This window comes from Plectropomus leopardus, chromosome 19, assembly GCF_008729295.1.
Source record: "Plectropomus leopardus isolate mb chromosome 19, YSFRI_Pleo_2.0, whole genome shotgun sequence".
Classification (NCBI taxonomy): Eukaryota; Metazoa; Chordata; class Actinopteri; order Perciformes; family Serranidae; genus Plectropomus; species Plectropomus leopardus.
Window position 1 is genome coordinate 22,441,577 of NC_056481.1, and position 15,245 is coordinate 22,456,821.

A 15,245-nucleotide genomic window follows, 5' to 3' on the forward strand; every position below is an offset into this window, starting at 1 on the left:
CGTTTATAGCCTCAGAATCACTGATTATTTACTTTACATTTTGCTTTCTAGCAGCTTATATTCTTTTTCATCTCCACATGAAACATTAGCCAAGCACATATGCTCTTCTTTCTCAGTTACAGATATTTCTTTGGAGCTCTCCATGATAGCCAAAGTTTTGTGCCACTGAACAGCTCCGCTGCCATCTGCTATTAGTTAGGAAAGAGATTTGAGCACATAAGGTGCTAAATTGAAAAGTATCCACAAGTCTCAATGAAAATGTTGAGTGAGCAGTGTGCCAGCAACAGGAACATCCCCAGACTGCTGGTTTATGTCGTTACTCAAGCTAAAACAAATGACTGTACAACTGAGTCACAATCCATTGTCATTTCTTGTGAATCAATGTCTGCTTTGTGGGTGGTTTCTCTCTGTTGGAGGCTCATATATAACCAGCGCCAGGCTGTATTTAGTGAGGCATACCTGGTATGAATCATCTAATGCTTGGCAGCAAAGATGGAGACAAAATAAAAGAATTGATTTTGCGATGTAGGACATCACTGTGAGATTCAAGTTTTATTAAATCTTTGTCTCAGGTTTGGCTTTTGTTCCTAATAGTGATACTGCCACTATAACAACCTGTTAATTGCTCAATACATCATATACATCATACATCATAACTGACAGAAATGATTGGTCAAACAAGAAAATAACTCCCAAGTTGTAAACCACACTTTTCTTTAAAGCTATAGTTGGTTACTCTAAGAAGAAAGTAACTTTTTGTTATATTTGTTGAAACTGTTGCTATATTCACACAGCCCTAAAAAAGACTGAAAATGAAAAAAAAAACAACAAAGCAAAACATATTCCTTTGCGTACTTTTAGCACTTCTAACGGCATCACTGCATGTGACCAAAAACAACCAGTCTCAATCAATCATGTCAACCACTGCTTGTAAACATGTGTTATAAAGATGGGCAACATGTCTCCACTTACTTATATATATATATATATATATATATATATTTATATATATATTTATATATTTATATAAAAGGTATTGCCTCTGCCATCTTGACCTCACTTGAAACCAACCAATCCTTATTGAAAGCAAGCACACCGATTGGCACACATCACTGTCGATCATATTGCCAAACCCCCTCTATTATAGCATTAAAATAACTCTTAAAACCGAACGTGTCATAAAAAACACCTCAACATACAACAGCATGATAAGAACAACCTAAAATCGGTTTCGCTTTTGGAAAGCTGTTATGTCGTCTATGGGCTGTGCTTTGGCACAGTAGTGCTTCGAGTTTAATGCTACCTTTAGCATGCTTATGTGCTCACATAGCAACATGCCGATGTTTAGTAGGTATTTTCACCATCTGGATTTGGTTTTTTAGAATGCCAATATTTGTAACTAACACTACCAACAAAGTACATCTTAGGCGGATGGTGGTGTCATTAGTTTTGCAGGTAAATTTTGACATGATAATGGCACTAGATAATACTAAAGTTGTGGTTTGCAGATTTGGAGAAATACTGATGCTTTGGATTGGCAGTAAGACTGAACTATTAACCTAAAGCTTCAGTATTTAAAAACCTTGGAATCTTTCTCCATAGTATCATACAGCACCTTTATTAAGTTATTACAATTATCTTGAGCATATCATGAATTTGTTTGTACCAAACCTATGAGGTTATAGAGGAAAAGTCAGGTGATCAGGAAAGTCATCAGGATAGTTTATCTGGGAACCATGGAAGTCTGTACAAAAGTTTGTGCCGGTCTGTTAGATGCTGAGACATTTCACTGAATGAGTGAAAATTGTGACCTGCAGATGGCGCGTGATGACAAGTGAGGGTATCATCAAAGACCTAGTCATCCTTTGCAGACCATGAACGTCTTGTACCAAATGTAAAATCTGTCCAGTAGCTGAAATCTCAGTCTGGATGGACAGACTGATACTGTCATCCTCGGAGCCACACAGCTAGTTTGGCTAAAAATACTGCAGTGTTTACTGCTGAAATGCAGCAAATGCCTTGCCCCAATGATGACTCAGTAGTTGCTGTGCAAGAGTGGAGCATGTCTCAAAGTGACCCTTTGCCCCCATACTATTGATTATTTTATTCAGCTTAGGCCCCTGTCTCAGCTGTCATTAAACCCTTACTGAGAGAGCAACAACATCCAGACAATCAGTGCAAATGAGCTGGTGGTTGGAGTGAACCCAGTGCAATCTGCCATCTGGTGTAGAGGGAGCTGCGAAGGTCCAGCTGGGTCCAGAAAGCAGACACAGAATTGTTTTTTTTTTTTTTTTACCTTTGCCCAGTGGAGCTGACAGCTTGTCATTCCCACAGCATGGAGTGAAACCACAGGGTGGTAAAGAAGTGGAAAAGCAGAGTTAGTGGGGGAGACAAGTAACAAGGGGGGTAGACAGGAAAAGGAAAGGGATAGAGATGTAAAATTAGAGAGAGAATATTGAGGTGTTAGTGCGAGAGGGTGATAGATGGAAAAATATTAGATTAGATTAATTTATTTTTCAAATGAAGAAGGGAAACAAGAGATCGGATGGTGACCTGAGGAATTATATTTTTGTGTTGTCTGACTATCCATTTGTCCCATGAACGCCATATCTCAAGAATGCCTTCAGGGAATTGTTCAAAATTTGGCTCAAATGTCCACTTGAACCCAAGAGAGAACAAGTCTCAATTTTGTAGTCCAAACTCAAGGTCATTGTGACCTTGTGGCAGTTTCATTTTTGTAAATGCAAGATCTTAGGAATGACTTCAGGGAGTTTTATCAGATTTTCCACAAATGTCCACCTGCAAGTCATACAAATGCCGAATAGAATAAAATAATGAAAAGATGGCATTTTACATGCCAAAGATCAAAACCAAGGTCACTGTGACTTTGCATCTATCCAATTCTCGTGAACCTGATTGAATATAAATTTGGCACAAACATCCCCTTTGACTTAAGATTTTAGAATTGGTTGGTCAAGGGTCACTGTGACCTCAGAAAGGCATATTTGTTTATAAAAGCACATTTCATACCCAAAGGCAACACAAAGGGCTTTATAAATTAGTCAAGTCAAAGTTCATTGTAGGTCAATCAAAAAGTATAAGGACTGAACAATAGTAAATTAAATAGTAAATCTATAGAGTCTAATATCACAAACTGCAATTAGCTTAGGGGGGATTTAAATTATATGAGATTTCTCTATTCTTGAAAAATTGAATGGACAAAAAGCTCATTTTTGGCTATTATTGAATGCCGTATCTCAGGAACAGAAGGGGAGATGTCATGCAGATGAGAGTTAGCTCTAAGATATAATCTGGCTCAGTGCATCAAAGGGTAACATTAAGGTTTTAAACTCTACATGGTCCCTTACTTTTAAATAAATAAATATTTGTAACATTAAACTTGGATGCTCATCTTGAAACTGTGGTGATTGTATATATATCCTCTGTGTTGGCAGGTTGAATATTTGTTTGAAATATCCACATGAAAGATGGAGCAATATTAGGTTAGATTAACTTCAACAAATCAAGAAAGGAAATAAGAAGTAAAGAGGAACAAAGCATTCAGACCAGTTTAAATATGCAAACTTTAAGACTCACGCTAGCTGGAGACACTGTACAGCAACCTTCACGAATCAGCTAATGTAGAGAAAGAGAGCAGGATGAATAAAAGGGTAGAGAGAAATTTTTGTAGAGCTTTCAATAGAAGCTCGTCCTGCAATGAAGTGGTATTATGCCTCAGTGAAAAGGCAGAACCCTGTAACGAGTCCAGAGGAATTAAAGAAGAATGGAGCTCAAGGTTGTCAAGAGGGCTCAGGTAATGGGAGAAAGTGAGCGCCTTTATTCCAGGCACCTCCATGCACTTATCCTTTATGATAGATGATATGCAGGCACGTAGTCACTTAGTGCATTTGTGAAATTATTGTATTCCCAAGTAATCTCAAGAGAAAGCCCCGTCACTACCATTAACTCTGTCACTTTGCAACATAGATGTTGCATTACAAATGATGGACATTTTAGCTTGAAATGAAACTCCCCAAATGTCCTTTCCCATTATCATAGAAAAAGACCCACCAAGATGAATTTAAAGAAACAGAGTGACACAGTTAATACATTCCAAAGCACAGGTAATAGCTGCCCTTCACATGGCTGCTCCAATGTGTGCTGGTGTATGATCAAAGAGGTTGTTTGGGCTGTAGTACTCAGAACAAGGAGCATTGGCTGCGCTATTTTCCTGTAATGGCCTTCCTTGCCATCTCTTGAAATGAAATCTTGTACAAAAGAAGCATTCCAGTCTGAGGAATGTCTAATGCAAAAATCCTTCAATTTTCAGTGAAATTAGTGCTGACATTGTGCAAATATTCAACACTTTCTTAAAACAAGATGAAGAAGAACAAAAATTGGTAACTCTTCTGCAGCTCAGGCTCCTGTGAGGTTTTGACAATGTGTTTTGTTTTTTATAGTGCAGTTAGAAATAAAACCAACAAATCACTGCGTTTTTGCAGTTTACTTTCTTTTAGGGTTTTTGCGTTGACCTTCCATCCTTCTGTCTCATTCTTGGAAACGCGATACCTCAAGAAGGCATTAAGGGAACGCATTAAATTTGGCACAGATGTCCACCTGGTTTAATTTTACAACTTTAGTATGAGATATTGTGATGTTAATTACAACTTCAGCTTACTCACAGGAGCAATGGCTTCAGTTTTCCTTGAGCTTTTCTGTGGCCAACAGCCTTCAGTGATGATAGGCTGTTACTTTTGATGTTTAACCAATCAGATGGTTTGTGGGTGGGGTGTTGAGCGAGGCAACAGAGTGGTGACTGCATCAGATCAGAGCTAAAGTTTTTAGTGAATTTCTTATATTGTCTCAGAAACAAACAAAAAAAAAGCAGTCATGTCCTCATCACGGCGTTAGTGTCACATGACTGCAGAGCTGTGGTGAAGCAGCTCTGTTTTTAACTATTTAACATGCCAAACAGTTTTTTTTAAACTGATTATTTTAAAAGGAGTGATATGATGATTTATTTAATGAGGGAGTCATTAAAATGGGAAAAGTAGTGGGGTTTAATATTTTAGTGTCTCAGTTAATTGGTCTATTTCTAAGGTTTTTCAGACTGTAAGGCGCGTATTCCCAGTAGGTGTTCAGGACAGATAAAGGGGACAGACCTGAGGCAAAAGGGACAAAGGTTAAAGGGACAGGTGCATGCTGGTGTTCTAAAAATAACAGTTAGTTATTGTGGTTTGTCCCAATGATTTGACCTGTTCACCAACACACCCAAGAGGTCAAAGAGCTGACACACAGCTCATCGAGACAATTAAGGTAGTTTTAGACCTGTAACACAGATTGCCACAGATTGCCGCAGTTTGCATGAAAAAAATCACACTCTCTCTGGGAATCATAAATCTGAATAGTGTGATGCACAAGATTCTTTATGATTTATATCTTTCAAGGATATCATAATCTCAAATGTCATTGCTAACTAGTGTCCATAAACTCACTCAGAAATGATAAATGACGCTCCTCATAGCTTGCATGAGAATCATCATATTTTTAGGTTCTCTATGATAGCAAAGGACTCCAGGGAAATTTGCCTGTACTTCCATGGGTACATTGCAAAAAGGAACTGCTAATAGTTAGTTTCGCATACTTTTAGTGCTGGAAGTTTGCCAAAACATAAACAAAAAGAAGATATAATATGTAAATTTTCTCATTTATATGTCGAAAATGACTAGACCAATGTAAACTTCTGGATCATAAACTATTAGAGATAAAAGCATTAGCATGAGCATGAGCATACATCAGCAAATGCTGAGCTAGCTGTTCTTCTGTGACGAGCCAAACAGCTTCAAAGAGACACTGTTTTTTAAATGTGAAACTGCTTTTTAAATTGGTTTTACTGGTTTAAATCACGCGATGCATTCATTTTAGAGAGGAGAAGACCTGTGCAGATAATTTGGTAAGCAGATCTGGATCTTAAATAATCAAAACAAAGAGTTCAGCACACATTAGAAGGAGCTGGACTTGGTGCCCCTCCACAATAAAGGAAACACAGAGTAACATTTGATTTTTACCATGAAACTGTTTTATTTAGTGTTTTTATCATTTTAAATCAATCTGGGATCTGTTTGTTTTGTAGAGGGGACCTCTACCGATAACTCTGCTCCTAGTATGAACATCTGGATCTTAAATGATTTGTGGAAAAATGTGAACACACTGGTTGGGGCTGGGCTAGCTGCCCCTCTGGGATGAGCCAAACAGTGTCAGAGAAGCACAGGTTTTTAGCGTGAAACTGCTTTATTTTGTGTGTTTACTGGTTTAAATGACTCAATTCCATTTATTCTGGAGGAAAAGAGACCTCTGGAAATAATTCGGCTCTTGGTAAAAACCTCCTGAACAATGAACACTGAACGAATGCTAAGCAGTAGAAACCAACTGCAATGATGGTATTTCTGTCTTTTGTTATTTTTTCGGTTGAGAGGCCCATAGTGGCAAAAAAGAAATTGCATATTGTGTATTTGATAGGGATTGAGTTGTAGCCCACAGCTAACCCACTAAATCCACAGCAATTATACTTCTTAATAACATCCCTCAAAGCATTCTGGGTACTGTAGTTTTGTATTGAAGTGAAAATGTGACAATAATAACTCTATGTTTGTATTTTAGTTCAATCTGTCCCTGCTCTGTTCCTCTGTGCCAAATAACATGGCATAAATGAGCTATAACAGACAGGATGCAAGAACGTGGAAAACTAGTGAGAAATGACAACTATAGGACCCACAGTGACGAGATCTATCGCATATTAAATCAGTGTCATTACCCCATTATGTCTCTGCTCTGCTCTGCCTCGTCCCATCCAGCCTGCATCATTTTTTATTCCCTCTATTCCATCTTCTTGGGTCACTACTTTCATCGCTAATGAGCGACTGGAGGCCTCAATCAGCCGCAGCTTGTGGGGGCGAAGCGTGTCCCATATGAGGCAGGAGGATGGACAGCGGCGGAGGGAACGCTGATCAAGAGTTGAGCGCAGAAAGTATGAAGGGAACAAGGGAAATGTTAAAGGAGGAAAGATGGAAGGGAAAGGGAAGGAGAGAGATGGATGGAGAAGAGGGAAACAGCAATTTGGAACAAAACGTTGAAGATATTGCACCACTAAAGGGAGAGCCGTGAGCTGCGCGATCCATCATCAAGCTCTCACTGTCTTTTTCTTACACACACACACACACACACACACACACACACACACACACACTGACACACATACCTTGCTTCCTGCATATTAAAACAGATGTGCAAGGTCACAGTCAAAGGCGTTTTCGAGGCTTTATTGTCAGGCATTTGTGTTAAGTGAGTTGAGAGGAAGTTCGAAAATGTGTGTGTGTGTGTGTGTGTGTGTGTGTGTGTGTGTGTGTGTGTGTGTGCGCGCGCGCATGCATATGAATCACCCTGCGTACACTCTCCATTAAGCTTATTCTCTATACACAATAATATCTTGGCTCACTTTATCATCCTCAAACATTGATCCAGCTCTCATATTTCACATGCTTTACCTGTTCATTCCTCTTTAACATTTATCCAAAAAGACTGGCTCCAAATATTAATGGATTCAGCTGTCACAATGCCTGGAGAATTTAGTAATCGCTTGTCGTTGTGATTGATCCACCCCTCTCTAAATTGGGGACCATGGAATGGCGCCCTGTGGGCTGTGCTTAGCTTAGGAGAAGAGGTAGAAATGACAACTGCTGCTGCAACTGTCACAGGAATAATGAAGGTGATGGAATGAGGGGGCGCTGGTAGCAATTTCAGATGCTCAGTCTCATTTTGTCGTACAGTAACATCAATGTCGGGGCAGCAACTTGCCTGAGGAAATAAAGTGAAACTCATCAGTCAGACATTACACACACACACACACACACACACACACACACACACACACACACACACACACACACACACTGACACACTGGCTTTTCATTAGTGGATGTAGTGTGGAGCAATCATAGGTGTGCTTTTAATTTTCAGGGCAGTAATGGAGCAGGAGAGGGACTGTTGGTACTTAGCTTCCATTTGCATTTTGATAGAAATATTCTAGCATTTTTAACGTGCATGTAAGTCGATCCGTGAAAGTCACCCCTGAAACCCAAAACGTTTCTGTCACAATAAGAAATTATCTTTAAGCAAGTGGCAGAAAAAGCACTCACATGCTTTACTTGAGCTGAAATACTACCATGCATTCACTTAAGTAAGTAATGCATAGTTTAATCATTATCTTGTATTAGCTTTTGTAAGAAAAAAATCTGGAATCCTGGAAATATAGCAAACTGAAAGTGTAACACAACATAATAAATGGAAATTACTATATAAATTTTGTGGAATTTCTTGTTATGCGTATGCACATTTTCTCCTGTAATGCTCATTTTTGAAAGCCTCTGGGGCATCTGGGTGTTAAAGGATGCAAACCATATAACTGCAACATACCTGGTTAAAGTCCAAAGTAGTTAACAGTGTGCAGTTAAAGTAAAGATGGTATTGTAATTTAATCACTGATTTGCTCAATCTAAAAGTCACTCATCATAAAAAAAAAACCACCGTGTATTGTGGGCCAACTGGTACTTCCATTTGCATGCGTGTGTCTGCGTGCATCACTTGTTTATGCAACTTATTCAAGGGAAGGAGAGCAGCCAAGGTCAGCCAGTGATTATTGACGCAGATTATGATCTGAGAGATGATGGATGGCTGTGCTCGTTATGGATCACTTCACTCCATCAAACTCTGTCCCTTCCTGCTCAGGGTGTCCTGCAGGAACTTTGATAAGTCAAGGTGGCAGCAGCTCACAAAGTCAAATAGTTCATACTGTGTGTAATATTGGGGTGCTGGCGGGTTGCATTTGGGTCATGCAGGGAGCACATTGTTCCGTTCTAGGATAATGGAGCAGAAAATATCAAACAAAAATATGAATGACATTTTCAGAATTCACCTTCAACACCCAAAAATCCTTATACCTAAATTATTAAAAAGCTATTTATTTGAGAATTATAGAAATGTTTGACCTGCTGGTAGTGCTGGAGGAAAAGTCAGAGAATCACCAACGTCAGTAGGATTCACCCACTGGGGACCATTGATGTCTTCTCAAAAGCCTACGTCAATCCGTTCAATGGTTGTTGTGATATTTAGCTGCGTTCCTACCAAACACTTTTGGTATAGTCCCTTTAGAACTGTTGGTCACTGGTACAAACATGTACCTAAACCTCTTGTCTATTTTGCATTTCCACCGCAGACAGTACTCTTAATGTAGGCAGGGTTTTCACCAGATGATAATAGCTATGGCACTAGTTCCTCCAATGATGCAGAGGAACATCTGCACCTCCCTGATCGTCCACAGAATGGGGTTGCGCAACATTTTCAGAATAAAAAAGAACAGGCTGAACCATTTATAGCAGGGATGTAGTGCTGCACCACCCCCTTTTTTCTTTGTTCAAGTGAAGAAATAGAATATTTGTAGTTTGCATAAACCAGCAGAAATTTAAGCACCAGTAAAAACAAACAGAACGGTCAAAGTTATCATATTGACATTCAAGATTTGTTGATCGATTCACAATGTCAACTCATGCATAGAATTTCATGTAGGAAAACATTCAAACTCAACAGTTGCAGGAAGGTAGCCTTTGAGCAGCACATCGAAACACATTTTTTCAGTCTACAGCTGCTAAATATTAACTAGTTTAGATGAGGACAGTTTCCTAATTTCTGTCCTAAATGTTTCTCGTTTGTTTGTCTTGATCAGCAGGTGGTGCAATTTAACAGTTAGATTTCAGAAAAAAAATGAATTAAATCCATTTTTGATCACATTTCCCTTATTTATTTATTTTTTTGGCCTGCATTAACGCTTAATCATGTAATTAATCCAGTGTGCGTTTTTCGCCTTACTACTCAAGAGAGCATTAAAAGAAGCTAGAGGAATTCACTTTATATTCTACATCAGCCTCTGTCATTAGCATTTTGTTTTCTCATCATGGTATCTCGACTCAGAGTTTCTTGGTAAGGTTATAGGTCGATCCATCAATATGTCTATCTGCCTTTCCGTGGTTAATCTCGCTCACCTTTTTCTCTCATCTTTCCTGAATCTCTTGCCTTTCCTCTCTCACTAATACCAGCTTTTTTCTCTCTCTTCCTCTGCCCTTTAGCTTGACTTACTCATCCTTCAAAGCAGTTATTTCTTACTTTGTGTATACTATTTTGCAGCCACAAATCAACTGCCTGTGAACGCTAAACTCTTAGCGTCTCTACTGCTCTGAGAAAGTTCTCGAGCTTCGTCTGTCTTTTGCACTTGGCAAGATGTAATTGGATTTGGGGGGGGGGGGCTCCTTGTGGTTTATTCTGGTTTTCAGGTGGCTGATAAACACAGGAGCCACACCAGAGGAAATTAACTCGTGGGGCAGGTCATTCCTCTCTCTCTTTTCTCCCTTTTTTCTCTCCCCCTCTGTGTTTTCTCAGATTAACAGAGCAAGTTCACACTCACGGTGATTACAACTCATTAAACACCCATCATGGACTTGTCTGGCTGGAATAAACAAATAGAGGACTTCTTGAAAATGTGCTCACAGTTGAGGGGTGCAGGGGTCGAGGACAGGTACGGAAAAGGAGGTATGGGTTAGAGAAGAAAGAATGAGGATTGAATGTGATGCAGGTATAGTAGAAGACAGCTAGAGGGATTACATTCAGCAGGCGGAGGAGGGGTGCTGTGGAGGTAATTAGCTTACGCTAATTATTCCAAGTGAAAGTTGATCCAGCTGAGAAAATGAGTTACAATTGCCCTCGTAGGTATAATGAGTTTTTGGTCTCTGACAGAGCTTTATAATGCACACCCTCTTGCTTGTGCTGAAAAATACCTGAGGTGATATTACCTCGCATGGTGCAGTTGGAGGTAATTAGAATTCACATGCGTGGTTGTGTTGTCAGGTGTAATACTAATGCTGCAGTAAAAGGTAGAGCACAGCACTAATGGTGGGAGACATTTTAGAAGTTTTTCTCCATGCATTTTTCTTGTGTAAGATCCAAAAACAGTGGAACTCAACTCTGGAAATAAAAAAAAAACTTAATTTAAAAAAATTGTACATGAATTCTAAAGAAAGGAAAGGTCGGAGAGGTGGTGTAGTCCTGTGGTGCTCCACACTGTTGTTTGTTTCTCAAAGGTCAAGCAACAGGACATGATGTGTTTTTAAATGATTTAACACATTTTTCCACCAAACACTTTTAGTAGTACCCTTAGAGCTATACATTACCTGTGTGAACATTTACATAAACTGTAGAACTGCAGACAGTCCTCTTAATTGAGGTGGGGTTGTTACGAGATGGTAAAAGCGGCATCACTACTCCATCCAGATCTTGCTTTATTTTCTCTTTATACAAAATGCAGAGAAACATCTGCACCACCTGAGGAAACATTTTTCCATTCCTCTGAGCAATTTAAGGACTTCTTGTCCATGTTTGCTTTTAAGTTTAGATTGAAAGTTCATTCTTGACCTTTGAGACAGTAGTTGACAAAAAAATCTCGAAAATCCCACAAGGTCAATTTATGAGCTTTAGCGACTTTGATTGGGAAAGAAACAAATTCTAGCAGTTGACAGGAAACATAATGCATTAAGATGTTATTCAGTGACCTCCTTCCTACGATGTATTTCAATGCTAAAACCAAGTGGTAATCTTCAAGGCTGAAAAAAGAAGTCAATGCAGATGTGCCGAAAACTATAATTTATCAAATAGCCACTTGAGGCTGGAGTCAATCCCCAGAGATCCTCATGCCAAACTTCACAGCATAAGTTAACATGTTTACAGAAAGTCCCAAAATAATGCCTTTTTTGATCATATTTTTTTCATTCAGTTTTTGCAGACAATAATGCATATTTAAGGGCAGGCTGCTTGGTGTCTGCCAATATTGTCCTCAGTCTCAGTCAGGTCTACCCCTCACTCCTCCACACCTCCAACCTCTCATCCAAATATGGTCACTTCTGGTTCCAAAAAAACCACGATGGCAACGGTCAAAGTGCTGAACTCAAGGCTTAAAAGTGGTAGCCCAAAAAAATCAATGGTTTCCATTACAGTGCATTATTTTATACACTCTGTGGTAGCTATGGTAGCTTCTTATCTCTGCATCAGCCACCTCTATCATACAGCACACACAAATCTCTGACAGCCAAGTTGCATTGTGGGAAATGTATGTGGCATGTTTTGAGAAGAAAGAGAAGCGCATGGAATGAAAAGTGATACAGTTAATGATATCTGTGGTTCTGCTGCATTGATCCATTCCTATAAAGAACTTGCTATTGTGAGTCCAACTGTGGTACTGTGCATGTTAAATCATTAAGCATTTTCCCAGCTATCTGTTTGCTTTATAAAATGTGACGTTAGTGTACAGTTTAGCTGTGAACTGAGTCTTTTGTCACTGGTGTATCTATGTTTGGTGTTTTCGTTTGACTGTTTTCTAAATTTTCAAAAATGAATACATTTTAATTTCTTAGTTCACAGTATCTTTGCTTCTTAAGTAGTTACTGATTGCATGGTGGGGCATGCTGGGATATGGGAGAGGGCATGAAATCATAGTTGTAGTATTGCAGTATTTGCCATATGTATTGCAGACAGTATATGTTGGCAAGATAAAACTCCACAGTCCTGTTTTTAATGTAATCATTATTGATTTGTCATGCAGCTAACTTAACTGTGGAGACTACATTGATTATCATTAAGTGGGGAATGAAAAAAAAATTATCTATGTAAATTAGACAATCATTGCTAATTGATAACAGTGTTACAAGATCAAAAGCTATTTATGAAATTACACAGATTGAAAAGAAATTGATTCACAGTTTTGCTGGCAATGACAAACAATAGCAGATATAAAGGGAAAGACAGAGTTAGACAGCATTTAATGAAAAACTGTGGCTGGAATAAAAAGTGTTTACTGTGGTAAAGGATAATGGAAGGTAATGAAAATATAAGATGAATTTCCTTATTTAATGATTTTGTATTATACAGCACCATTAGATCACAAGATGTTTTATCTAGCAGGGTAACAGGGAAGCAGTCCTGGAGACATTCAGTCATTTTAGCTGGCTGATCAATCATGCAGGGAGCTCCTGGACAATGACACAGCTTTGCTTGTTATGTTCTCTCATTCCATGATTCATTACAACCTTGACCAATGCTTACTACATGTTACACTCGTTTCCCACTTTGTTCTCCTGTCCTCATGTTCTTTTCCTCTTCCTCTTTGCCTTATGTAATTCCCACAGCAGTGTGGCACTGACATTGGTCACGATAAGTAGTGGTTTGGTTAGACACTGGCTGTACTGATGCAGCCACTGCAGCAATTTTTTGATAACAGAATGGTTTGCGCCATAAATTAGTGAACAGGCTCCATGGCTATGTAAGAATACATGTTTGTGATTTGAACGATGTAAACTGTGGATTGATAACCTACCTAAACATTCTATCATTGGTTACAAAGTGACTCTCCAAATCCTATTTTTGAGTGTAATTTATTAGAACAGTTTGCAGTCAAGTAAATGAGAATTTTAAATGTTTTTCCCTGTCTCTCCTCAGCTCTCCTCCTTCTCTATGATGTCACCAACAAAGCATCCTTCGACAACATCCGGGTAAGAACAACCACACTCAAACTTGTCTGTCGGCAATCTTTTTCTCTCTTTCTTCACTTCTCTAATGGACTCAGTAGGCTGTTGGTTTATGTCTTGTGTCAATCCCCCAAATATTGCTGTTACTTAGTGTTGACTAATTTGCCACAGCTCTGGATTGAGAATGTGTTACTGTCCCAAATGAAAGAGTTAGAGAATGTTGGTGTTTTGTACGCAAGTGAAGGTAAAATGGAGCATGAGGAGTCAGCAGTAATGTTATATCAGACTCCTGAGGTGAAGGCTGTCAATATACTTTCTGAGCCTCACCTGTGGGGATGAGCTTTGGGTAGTGACTGAGAGAATGAGATTGCGGACCCATGCCGCCAAAATGAGTTTCCTCCAAACGGTGGTTGGGGTCAACTTTAGAAATAGGGTGAGAAGCTCAGACATGCTCAGGGTGGATCTGTTGCTACTTTGTGACGAAACGAGCGTGTCATAAAGGCGCGCTGCAGGGATTATATATCTCATCTGGTTTGGGGAGATGTTGCTGGGGAGTGGAATGTCTGGACTACATAGATAAGAGGTGGAAAATTGAATGGAATAGTAATTTAAACCTCTACAAGATTCGGGAGTGGATAGATCGCACCCTAGTTTCAATCTATATACCCGCAATACATTGACTGGTTCCAGGGATGAAAGAGGTAGAATGATTTGGGGTTGCTTGAAATCGCTGTTAAGTCTTCTGGAGGAACAAATTCAGTGCTGCCCGGAGGAATAACTATAATCACTCATTGACCCTTTAACTTTTACATGAAGGCGGAGGTGAATAGTGCTGCCTGGTTGAGTGTTCTGTCAATTTATGACACAATTATCTATGTGGGTTTTCATCACTCTTTAGACATCTAAACTGGGATTTTTGTATGAAATATTACCTCAGATTAATGCACAGATTAATTTAACATGTTGAATGCTATATATTGTTGAATGTTTTCTGTTTTTGTAAACAAAGTAGACATGGTATTTGAATTGCACAAGCTAGTGCTTAAAGAACATTTTTCATGCCTCTGCAGTGGTCAAGGTAAACTGAGATCTCGTCCATCTCATTCTCGTGAACATGATATCTTAGGAATACCTTATGGGAACCTCTTCAAATTTGGCACAAATGTTTACATGAACTCATTGATAATTTTTTTTTCTTTTAAGATTTTTTTATGTGTGGCTTTTTTGCCTTTATTGATGATAGGACAGCAATAGAATGAAAGGGGGGGAGAGAGGGGATGACGTGCAGCAAAAGGCTGAGGCCGTCATCAAACCCACAGTCGCTGCGGCAAAGACATAGACTCTGTACATGGGGTGCCTGCTCTACCACCCGAGCCACCAGAAGCCCCCTCAATTACAAACTTATTAGACATTGTCGATCAAAGGTCAAGGTCATTGTTACCTTGCATTTGTCTTATTCTAGTGAAAATTATATCTCAAGAATACCATGAAGGAATTTGTTAAAATTTGGCACAAACATCCATTTGAACTCAGTGATGAACTGATTAGATTTCAGTCATCAAAGGTCAAGGTCGCTGTAATTACGTTTGTCTAATTTTCATGAACCAGTATCTCAAAAACACC

The 15,245-nt window shown here is 39.1% G+C and overlaps 1 protein-coding gene across 1 annotated transcript in view; it reads left to right on the top strand.

Annotated features, from left to right (window-relative positions):
• The window catches only part of LOC121958674 (ras-related protein Rab-26), a 95,189-nt gene that overhangs the window by 45,111 nt on the left and 34,833 nt on the right, over positions 1-15,245 (top strand). The window contains exon 5 of the mRNA XM_042507760.1: positions 13,594-13,646. Coding sequence (XP_042363694.1) covers positions 13,594-13,646 — 53 coding nt within the window. The remainder of the gene's footprint in view (positions 1-13,593; positions 13,647-15,245) is intronic.